The following is a 12,361-nucleotide window of genomic DNA, read 5'->3' as shown; positions in this document are numbered from 1 at the left end:
ATCTGGAATGTTGTGCACAGGTCTGGTCTCCCTATCTAAGGAAGATTGAAGGAGTGAAACAAAGGTTTACCAGACTGGTGAAATTGGCATTTAGGAAGACCTTAAACAGATTGGGTCTATACCGTCTTGAGTTTAGAAGAATGAGAGATGATCCCATTGAAACAAAGTTTTTATGGAATGTGACAAGATAGATTCAAAGATGCATTTCAACTATATATAAACTATATTGCACTTACATAGAACATAAACAATACAGCATAGGAACGGGCCATTTGGCCCACAATGTCTGTTCTGACCATGATGCCAATCCAAACTAATCCCATCTGCTTGCACATGACCTATATCCGTCCATTCCCTGCCTGTTCATGTGCCTGTCTAAATGCCTCTTGAACATTGCTATTGTATCTGCTTCCGCCACTTCCAGGCACCTACCACTCTCTCTGGGGAAAAAAAATTGCATCACAAATTTCCTTTAAACCTTCCCCCTTTCACCTTATTTTATATACAGTATTTCTATAAGGTGATCCCTCATCCTCTGACACTCAACAGAAAACAATTCAATTTTGTCCAACCTCTCCTTATAGCTATTAGTCTCTAATTCAGGCAACATCCTGGTGAACCTCTTCTGCACCGTCTCCGAAGCCTCCACAATCTTCCTGTATTGTGGCGACTGGAACTACATATGGCATTCCAAATGTAGCCTAACCGAAGTTTTATACAATTATGTTTTATACATAACTTCCCGACTTTTATACTCAACACCAAAACTGCTGAAGGCATGTCTGCCATATGCCTTCTTTACCACCCTATCTACTTATGTTGCCACTTTCAAGGATATATGACTTGTACCCAAAGATCCTACTGCACATAGAAATGTCATTTACTGTGTACTTTCCTCTTGCATTTGACCTCCTTAAGTGCAACATCTCACATTTATCCAGACTAAACTCCATCTGCCATTCCTCTGCCCACATTTCCAAATGGCCTATATCCTGCTGAATCCTATGACAACCTTCCTCACTATTCACAACATTCTTGTGTCATCTGCAAACCCTATTAATCAACCCACCTACATTTTCATCCATTTAAACATATCATAAACAACAGAGGTCTCAGCGTTGATCCTTGTGGACACCACAGGTCACAGACCTCCAGACAGAATAACAGCCCTCTACCACTACCCTCTGTCTTTGATGGCCAAGCTAATTTTGAATCCAATCTACTGAGCCTCTGTGGATCCCATGTGCCTTAATCTTCTGGGTCAGCTTACCATGAAGAACCTCATCTAAAGCTTTACCAAAGTCCATATGTACAACATCCACTGCCATGCCATCATCAATCATCTTTGTCACCTTCTCAATAAGTGTTTACAAGACATGACCTCCCTGTACAAAGCTATGGTGACTATCTCTAATAATCTATGCTTTTCCAGATGCAGGTAGATCCTATCCCTAAGAATCTTCTCTAATAATTTCTCTACCAATGATGTAAGGCTCACCAGCCTATAGTTTCCTGCTTTGTCTCTGTAGCCCTTCTTAATCAGAGAAACGACATTCTTCAGTCCTCTGGAACCTCACCTGTGACTAAAAAGGATACAAACATCTCTGTCAAGGCCCTAGCAATTTCCACTCTTGCCTCTCTCAATAACCTGGGATAGATTCCATCAGGCCCAGGGTACTTATCCACCTTAATATTCTTCAAAAACATCCAACACCTCCTCCTTCTTGGTATCAACATGCCATGGAATATCAATGTGTCCCCTCCCTGATCTTGCTATCCTCCATGTCCTTCTCCTTGGTGAATACCAATGCAAAGTACTTGTTTAGTACCTCGCCCACTTCCTCTGGCTCTCGGCATGAATTCTCTTCTTTGTCTTTCGATGGTTCTACCTCTCCCTAGTTACTGTCTTATTTTTAATGTTTGTATAAAATTCCTTGGGATTCTCTTTATTCAAAGACATTACATGGCCGCTTTTAGCCCTCCTGATTATCTCTTTAAGTTCTCTCTGGCTTCCTTTGTATTCCTCAAAGGCCCCGTCCAATTTCAGCTTCCTAAACCTTAGATATGCTTTCCTTTCCTTTTTGACTAAATTTGCAACATCTCTGGTCATCCAAGATTCCTGAAACTTGTCATCCTTGTCTTTCTTCCTCACAGGAGCATGTTGGTCCTGAATTTTGACCAGCTGGACTTTATATGTCTCCCACATGTTAGATGTGGACTTATCTAAAAGCAGTTGCTCCCAATCTACTTGCCCAACCATTACCTAATACTGTTGTAATTAGCCTTCTTGGGTAATCTTTCATAGGAAGCCATACAAGTACTTTTGAGATAAATATTTGTTTATATAACTTTGAACTGCATAACGTATCCTTGGACTGCGTGACTTTTCTAATTACATAAGAAAAATTGTTTTGACTTACAGAAATTGGTGAGCCTGATATTTTGCATTCCAATATTGCCATTGAGATCCTTACAGAATCATCTGACAAAATAAACTATACAGGACAAGCAAACAAGAGGTCTCACTGCAGGCGGTTAACCTGGTTAGTCCTAATAAATAAAAACTCTGTTTAATTATCACAAACAGTTAAAGATGAATCTCAACTACCTAATATGCTTCTTCTTTGTAGCTTCATTCGGCTTACAGATTATCTCATAGTCAACACATTGCACATCCTTGCAGTAAATTCCATCACAATCTTGTATAATCAACTAGCAGAGAAGCTGAAGCATATTCCAGAGGAAGAACTAATTAGAATTTGGAGCACGAATGAGCAAGAAAAAGAAAATGAGTTGGAAAAGAAGGTAGACATTCAGGATATTTGCTGTAATTTCCTTGAGGAATGGAAGAAATATATCTTTAAAAATATCGCTGCATGTTCTTGATAACACGTTATCTTGGCTTTTTATAGCACTGTCTCTGACTGTGTACGTCATTTTAGGGGACTGCACTCAATAGCTACCATGTTTCCTCATACCATCATTGTTCTCATTTTTCTCTAAACTTAAATATGAAAAAAAGCTGCAGCAAAAAACAAGGTGCTGGAGGAACTCAACTGGAGGACCTGCTGAGTTCCTCCAGCATCTTATTTTTTTGCTCCAGATTCCAGTGTCTGCAGTCTCTTGTGTCTCCATTAAAAAAAGCTGCAGCCAAGATTAAAGTGCTCAGGCATGTACACACTATAATTGCCAGATGATTATTTGGAACATTTGACAATGGATGGATTTGTGCACAGTATTTTAATGTTGAAATATATTAATCTTGTCTTTCTCAGTCACTTGCACAACTGGCTGCATCTAGTATTCTCACAGCTAGTGTTCTTGGAGAAGATCATGAGGATGAAGATCTAGATGATGAAGATCTCCAGGATAAAGCTCTTCAAGATGAAGAACTTGCTTTAACACCAATGTTTATTGTAGACATGATGTTACTTTATAATGAGTTGCTGTTTCGGCCTGCCTTGGGCGAATTTGAGGTTTGTCAAGAATGTTTAATTTCCAGCTAAGCAATTTCATTAGTTTGTTTACTTTCTTGTTAACCTGAGAAACCTGGTTTTATCTTCATAATGAATTGTCATTTCAGTTGTCTCAAGCTGCCACCCCACAGCAGAATTATCTTTCAGCAACTAATATATTTTCTCATGAAAAATTAATTAACCAAAATTTTCCTGTTGCAGTTTTGAAGCCCTTTATGCCTTGCCCAAGTAGCAACAGTGAATATGTATTATTAATTGTTGTGATATAAGGGATACACAATCCTTCGCGATGTTCTGCTCTAACCATTGTGCATTTTGAATTGTCCGTATAGTCCTTAGCTGCAGTGGCCAGTATCTGTACTCTGAACTCAAACTGTTAAATTTTCACATTCTGTCACGTTAGAACAGGATTTTGTTGTCTTAATTCAAGCATTGGGTTTAGAGTGAGGTTGTTGTTCTGCCCTTCCGACTAAAGATTTTAGCAGATCAGAAATTAGTTTTTGCACAAATGAAAAAGGACACAATAGCATTAAATGAAAATAAATGAAAATATTAAAGAAATATTCTAAAAGATAAATAGGAATAAACTAAATGTGTCTTGGGTCACGTTTATTTAACTATGATTCATGTGATTCCTTTGTCAGGTTGGGATTTCAGATATTGTCCTACAAATGCAGGCAGTCGTTCTCTCCATAACCAATCTTGTCTCCGATTCATATTTTAATGCCTTTACCAGTCCAATTATCAATAAAAAGGTTGAAGAAAAAATTTGCGGTGAGGGACCAAACCTGGCAGAGATCCTTGAAGATGATAAGTACATGGTGGAAACCATCCAGAAAATAATGGTATGATTTATTTTAAACATTCACTGTTAATCAATATATGTTAGCTCCTAGAATCTCCAAGTTTAGTGTAGCAATTGTGATTGAAAGCGCATCTATTAATTATTGGATTTCAAAGCTATTAAGGATTTAATATATTGATAACGTTGGCCTCAGTATTACAAAGTCTGCATATCCCATTCATTGTAGAAACATTGTATTCCCAGTGATACTGTGTGCCAGATATATTCTCATGTCGAAGAAGGAAAATTTCAGGGCGAATTTTCACTGACACACTGCTAACCAGTTTCATCAGGTTTGGTGGAAAATTTGGAATAGGCTTTCTCATTTTTGCTTTTGTTGGTAAAGACTAACGGGGACTTGTATTTAGAGTCATAGAATTATATCGCACATAAACAAGCCCTTCAGCACAATCCACCCATGCTGACCAAGATGCCCCATCCAAGCTAGTCCCATTTGCGTGCATTTGGCCCATGTCCCACTAAACCTTTCCTACCCATGAACTTGTCCAAATGTCTTTTAAATGTTGTAATTATACCCGCTCTACCACTTCCTCTGGCACTCATTCCATATAGCTCACCATCCCTTGTAGGAAAATAAATAATGTTATCAAACTATGTTGCATAACTTGCTATGTTGTTTGGCATCTTTGTAATCAAAATTCCTTCTCAGATTGTTTTACATAACCCTAATATCTGGTCAGTCATAATTTAGTAAATTTGCATTAATGCTGTCTTGCTTTTTATCACCTGGAAAGTACAACTAGAAACTAGCCCTGTCTCTGTGAAATCAATCGAGAAGGAATGACATGATCCAATGCTCTTTAGTTTTGGATTCCTACAAAAAAAGTATGTTGGTAATGAAAGTGCAATAAACATTTGGCCTACAATAGACCAAAAAGCCAGCTTGACTACAAGCCTGTCATGAGGGTATTCAACAGAAATAAGGCACAGGGAATTGTGCATTACATTGTTAAATAGCTTTATTTAGCTCACTTTGCCATAGAGGAGCCCATCGAGGAAATCTTGGATATCTGGAGCTGAGACTATATTAAGTGTGTGGGGATGGAAAGTGGATCAGTTGACTGCGAGGAACCAGGGGTGGGTAGGAGCTCATGACTTGAAAAGGAGTCAGGATTATTTGTTAGGTTAGGGTGCTAGTTAATTGAGAGTTTGGACAGAGTATTAGAGGGATTCGTTTGGACAGGATTTTGATCATTAGTCAATAGTGGCAGGTCAATAGTCAGAGAATACAGTCAATAGTCAGGGGTTGTACCAATGGTGGTCAGTGATACAGTCAGGTTTCAGATAATTGTCGGCGGGGGGGGGGGGTCAGTAATATCAGATGCTGTGATTGGGTTAGGTGGGGAGATTCAAAGGTAAATTTGGGGAGGTGGGTGTCAGGCAGCTTGACTTTAAAACTCAAGCTGAAGCAGACATTTTGAAGGTGTGACCCATGGAACAAAAATGGGAAACTGTGGAAATGTTGTTTTGATAACTAATGTGTTTGTACAGTCAATCAATGGGCTGGAGATTATGGATTCTTGTCCACCTGGAAATAAACTGTATTAAACCAAAAGGCATACCAATTTTGAGCAGCCAGTAGGCTTGACTGAAACACACTAATGTGCAACAGCCTATTATGCCTACAACTGCCAACATACAGTCAACTGCAACACAGGAAATGAAACTGAATATCAATTGCATACATGTACATGAGGCAGCTGGACCATTAAATCTGGCACTCTGGCATCAAAATGACCAAAGAAAAGAAATTTTACAATAATCCATAAGTAAAATATTGCACATGCCAGAAACCTGAAGTAAAAGAGAAAATACCAGAAGTACTCAGCAGATCAGGTGACATCTAAGGAGGGAGAAACAGAGTTAACATTGCAGGTTGATGACTTTTCATCAGAATAGGGAATGGTTAAAGATTAAAAAAAAAGTTTTAAATTGCGGAGGAAGGGTGGGAGATGGAATAGAGAGAAAAAAAGTTTTATATTAGGATGGAGGGCTGGAGAGATTAACGGCAAAACCCTCCATTACCACATCTCTGACAGGAAACTGGCTATTTTTAGCCAATGTTGCCACCATATTAACTCCAACAGAGGAGAGGAGGATCAGTACTTAGGTGGTGTGATCAAATGCCAGTAGAACTTTATCGGGGGGGTAGCTTCTGGTGGTGGTAGATGTTCTCAGCTGATGTGCTGTGAAATTGGAACATACACTTAAGGTGATAAACCTATTCAAATGAATTTTTATAATCTAGAGTAGAAATAACTATTAACATCTTAATACAAATGCCAACTATGCTCAAACAAAATTGTACTCTTTTTTAACAGAGATATTTATTCTGAATAGTTCATTGAAACAATTATATATTGAAACTGCTATATAATTATATTTAGATATTTGGGTAATAATATCAATTGCATTTTTTCCTGCTGATATAATGCAATCAAAATTTTTTAAAAAAATCAAATATTTCTTTGGCTTTGTTTATGAGTAGTTTAAAAACAAGATTAATATAGAAAAAATGGAGGAATTATTTAATATGAACTAAACATAACGGTCATAGTACTTTTACATCTTGAATCCAGGGCTGGTACAATGGTGTTGATGATAACTTGGAGTAAATTCAGTGTATTTTGGGAAAGAGGTTTGAAAGAATAAGGATAAGTATGGACCTTATTAGGTCCATATTTTGAAAGAGTATAAGGATAAGTATAAACTTTGCAACAAGGGTAAGTATGGACCTTGCGACAAGAATAAGTATGGACATTGCAGGTGAGTATTAAATTGGGGTAGGCAAGCTAAGAGAGTATTAGACAGGAACTAGGGAGAGTTATTTGGGAATAACTGCTTATAGGCAAGTACACATCTGACATGTAGAGGGTATTTAAAAACCAGTTGCACAGAGTACAGGACAGGTATTTTCCAGTAAGAAGGAAGGACAAGGATGGCAAGGTAAGGGATCCGTGGATTATGAGAGAGGTGGTGAATATAGTCAAGGAGAAAAAGGAAGTGTATGTAAGGTTTAGGAAGCTAAAATAAAACAGAGCCCTTTGGGATTATAAAGAAGCTAGAAAAGAACTCAAAGAAGGGGATTAGGAGGGCCAGGAGGGGCCAATGAAAAATCCTTGGCAAGTAGGATTAAAAAGAATCTCAAGGCATTCTACACCTACATTAAGAGAAAGAGGATAGCTAGGGAGAGGATAAGGTCACTCAAGCATAAAGGAGGGAACATGTGCAAAATGAGGATGTGGGCGAGGTCCTAAATGAGTACTTATGCATCAGTATCTACCAAGGAGAAGGAAGTGGAGGATAGTGAGATCAGTGTGGAGCATGCTAATGTGCTGGGGAATTTTGAGATTAAGGAAGAGATAGTGTTGAGTCTCTTGAAGAACATAAAGGTGGATAACCCCAAGGCCTGATGGGATATACCCCAGGTTATTGAAAGAGGCAAGAGATGATATTTCTGGGGACTTGACCAGATCTTTGTGTCCTCTCCAGCTTCAGGCAAGGTCCCAGAGGATGTTGTTCCGTTGTTTAAGAAGGGAAATAGGTAACTATGAACTGGTGAGTTTCATGTCAGTGGTAGGGAAGCTACTGGAGAGGATTCTTAGGGATAGGATTTATGAGCATTTGGAAAGCCATGGCTTAATCAGGGACAGTCAGCATGGCTTTGTGTGGGGCAAGTCTTGTCTCACTAACTTGATTGAGTTTTTTGAGAAAATGATGAAGGTGATTGACGACAGTAAAGCTGTGGATGTTGTCTACATGGATTTTAGTAAGGCATTTGGCAAGGTCCCACATGCTTGGCTCATCCAGAAGATTGAGATGCATGGGATTCATGGTGACTTGGCCAGTTGGATTCGGCATTGGCTTGCTCATAGAAGATAGAGGTTATTGATAGATGAGACTTATTCTCGCTGGAGGTTCGTGACTACTTGTGTTCCGCAGGGATCGGTACTGGGACCTCTGCTGTTTGTAATATATATAAATGACTTGGATGAAAATGTGAATAGATGGGTTAATAAGTTTGCAGATGATTCAAAGATAGGTGGCGTTGTGGATAGTGTAGAATATTGCTGATGGATACAGCAGGATATAGATCAGTTGTAGATATGGGCACATAAATAGCAGATGGAGTTTAATCCAGCCAAGTGTGAAGTGTTGCACTTTGGGAGATCAGATGTAAAGGGGCAGTAAACAGTTAATGGCAGGATCCTTAACAGTGTTGATGTATAGAGGGATCTTGGGGTTCAAGTCTATAGTTCCCTGAAAGTGGCTGCACAAGTTTACTAGGGTAGTAAAGAAGATGGATAGTATGTTTGCTTTTATTAGTTGAGGTATTGAGTTCAAGAGTCAGGAAATTATGTGGCAGTCTGATAAAACTCTGGTTAGGCCGCATCTGGAGAATTGCATTCAATTCTGATCACCCTTTATAGAAAGGATGTGGAGGCTTTAGAGAGGGTGCAGGTGTTTACCAGGCAGAAAAGCCACATTGCTTCCCCACCTAAGCTTTAGGTTAAATTTGCAGAAAGGATCCCACAAATACTATTTACATTTTTAAGGATCTTGCTGACTTATAATGTATTAAAATTGTAGTCCACTAGACTAGGAGAGAAAGGAGTGTGCAAATCCCCAGCTACACTTCAGCTGTCCCAACGCTGGTTTACACCAAATCTGTTAGTTGCAATTGAGGATAGTTGAAACAACAGAAAAAAAATGCTTGCACAATGTTTGATATACGAGCAATGAATGTCAAATAATATGAACATTTTCATAGATATTTTCCTAACCTCCTACCATTTTATTTATTTTTTAATTATTTTTTTCAGGAATGTATTGAGGAAGGATATCGTGCAGCATTTACATTTGCAGAAATGTTTGAAACATTTCGGTTATGCTATCAAGAAAATGAAAGTCTCAATTTGGAAGCTATTAAGAAGGAGGATCATGGTATGTGTGCCACTTTTGGCTAATTCTGATGTAAAACTAATTTGATCTTTTTTATCTGAAATTGTACTAGAGTACTATAAAGTATGTGGTCACTCACTAATGTCTTATTGAGATATCAGTGTCATTTTCTTTACCTTAATCATACCTGCTTTTTGGACTTCCTTATGATGAAATATAGAAGTTGTGTAACTACTTGAGGAAGGATTGCACACAGCGCTATCAAACATACTGCCCAGTGTGTGGTTGCTCTTTTTCTTAGCACTCTTCAATGACTATAGCAGCATTTGACTGAATGTGGCCCAAGGAGTCCTTGTGAAATTGAAATCAGTGGTGATCAGGGAGAAATGTTTCCATTGAATGGAGTTATACATGGCTCAGAGGAAGATAATTGTGATTGTTAGAACCTTAAGCATAGGACTTTGCTGCAGGGGTTCCTAGACAATATCTAACAATGGGCTGATAATTGGGAAGTAATATTCACATCGCTGAAATGCTAGCTAATGACCACCTCCAACAAAAGAGTCTAATCATCCTACCAGAACATTCAATCATTTTGCCACAATTGAGCCCTGCACCATCAACGTCTTGGTCATGTCATATCTAGGTAATTTTCCATGTTGTGGATGTACCAGACAGCATGAGTGTAATTACAGTTAGTTTCAGAGCATAAGTCTTCAACAACTTTGCTGGATATTGTCAGCTGTTTCTTGGTAAAACACAGGAAGAACTGACTTAGCTAAATACTGACTTTAGTGATTCTGGTGATCACAAGAGAAGGATAAATCGAATGATTATCTCAGTGCTTCTAGCTGAAGTTGGTGACATATATTTCAGTCTTGTCATTTTCACTTGAATGCTGAGCTCTTCCACTGCTATAGAAGAAGGAATGTTCATGGAAGCTTGCTCTCATGTTCCAAAGCCAAAGTATCTTTCCTGAGATGCAGTATCTAGGACTGCATGCAGCATTTTGGAAAGGATCTACCCAAAGCAGAATACAACTCTTAAGGTATTGCTGCCTCTTTGAGTGAAAAGCCCATTAGTCTATTAGCCCTTATTTTGTTCATGTCCATGAATCTTTAGTTATTTCTTGGTTTTCATGATTACTTTGACTTCCAAACTTCTCCATTCATTTCCTGGAGCTAAGAATATGATCTATCCTCCTAGGTTCAAAAGTGCATTAGAACATAGAACATAGAACATAGAACATAGAACAGTACAGCACAGGAACAGGCCCTTCGGCCCACAATGTTGTGCAGAACCAATTACATTAGTAATAAAATGTCCAACTAAACTCATCCCTTCTGCCTACATAATGTCCGTAACCTACCATTTCCCTCACATTCATGTGCCTATTTAAGAGTTTCATGAACGCCCCTATCGTATTTGCCTCCACCACCACCCTAGGCAGTGCATTCCGGGCACCCATTACTCTCTGTGTAAAAAAACTTGCCCTGCACATCTCCTTTGAACTTACCCCCTATTACCTTAAATGCATGCCCTCTGGTATTAGACATTTCAACCCTGGGGAAAAGATGCTGGCTCTCTATCTATGCCTCTCATAATTTTATAAACCTCTATTGGATCTCCCCTCAGCCTCTGCCACTCCAGAGAGAACAACCCAAGTTTATCCAACCTATCCTCATAGCACATGCCCTCTAATCCAGCAGCATCTTGGTAAACCTCTTCTGCACCCTCTCCAAAGCCTTGACATCCTTCCTATAATGGGGCGACCAGAACTAAATGCAATACCCAGATGCGGCCTAACTAAAGTTTTATAAAGCAGCAGCATAACTTCCTGACTCCTGAACTCAATGCATCGACTAATGAAGGCAAGCATGCCACGTGCCTTCTTTACCACCCTATCAACCTGTGTTTCACATCTCACTACTTTGTACTTCATCAGCTCAAATTTTTCCTATTCACTTATTCTGTCTTTATACTTTTTCAACTTTCTGCTCCTATATACACTATGAACATCTCCAACTAATTTGGTGCCACCAGCAAACTTGGATCTATGGCCCAATATCGTAACATCCAGGTCACTTATAAATATAGTGAAAATCTGTGGTCACACAATTTCTTGAGTGGCATGTCTTGAAATTTTAGAACAAATCCATTATCTATAGCCTTAAATTTCACAATCAATTCTCAATTTAAGCCAATAGGCTCAGTCCAATTTCATCAACTTGTATTTTTATTAAGGTTGTCCTATAGAATCTTGTGGAATGCTTTCTGGAAGTCCATATGAATGACATTCCTTATCATGCAATACTTTTTACCTTCTCAAAAAATTCAACTTGGTTCATAATACTCAATTTAGCCCTTACAAATTCTTGCTTTCTCTCTCTGATCAGCCCATAATTGCATAAATACTCAAATGCCTACGTATGTCTCCAAAAGCAAATTCAATAAAACAGATAAATTAATGTTACAATAATAGCTCTATATTTTACTTTTTTATTTAAATATTAGAGTGATAGAGACAGATTTACAATCAAGGAGATAGCACCTGAATCAAAAGAATTTTGGAAGATTGTGACTAAGGCATTAGCAATTCCTCTTTTAATATTCTCAGGGATTATCCATTGGATACTGTTGTCTATTTTTAATAACAGTAGGCCAGAATTTCTGGTCAGTGGCAAGCCACTTTCCATTTACCTCACTTGGTTCCCCAAGTGGGAACTTTCTGAGGGAAGTTGGTCTGATCCTCAGCCATGACACACTTAATAACAGCAGGACTTTTTGCAACATTATGCCATTATGTGAGAGAAGAAACAGAATACATTCTGCCCATAAAACTACTGAGGAATAACTTTGCCAGGTGATTAGGTTGGATGATGCATCCCTTCAGGGAGTGCATTCCAGATCATACTGGTTTTATGCATAAAATCATTTTTCATCGTTTCTGTAAATATAGAAGCTGTCAAAAAAACCTTGAATGTTTCTGGCATTAAGTCATTAAAAATCTACCAAATCTAGTGGAAAATGTATATAGATCTCAATAGATCTTTTCTTCTTACATAAGGAAGTATATACTTGAAAGAATGGAATTGTAATAAAAGTTCATTAGATTGAT

General features: G+C 38.4%; 1 protein-coding gene across 1 annotated transcript in view; it reads left to right on the top strand.

Annotated features, from left to right (window-relative positions):
* The window catches only part of LOC127572582 (dynein axonemal heavy chain 6-like), a 320,765-nt gene that overhangs the window by 28,960 nt on the left and 279,444 nt on the right, over positions 1–12,361 (top strand). The window contains 5 exon segments of the mRNA XM_052019999.1: positions 2,423–2,543; positions 2,631–2,805; positions 3,369–3,476; positions 4,121–4,321; positions 9,165–9,285. Of these exon segments, the coding sequence (XP_051875959.1) occupies positions 2,423–2,543; positions 2,631–2,805; positions 3,369–3,476; positions 4,121–4,321; positions 9,165–9,285 (726 nt within the window).

Source organism: Pristis pectinata, chromosome 7, assembly GCF_009764475.1.
Source record: "Pristis pectinata isolate sPriPec2 chromosome 7, sPriPec2.1.pri, whole genome shotgun sequence".
NCBI classification, from domain to species: domain Eukaryota; kingdom Metazoa; phylum Chordata; class Chondrichthyes; order Rhinopristiformes; family Pristidae; genus Pristis; species Pristis pectinata.
The sequence above is the reverse complement of the archived record's forward strand: the minus strand, read 5'-3'. Positions and strand labels throughout refer to the sequence as shown.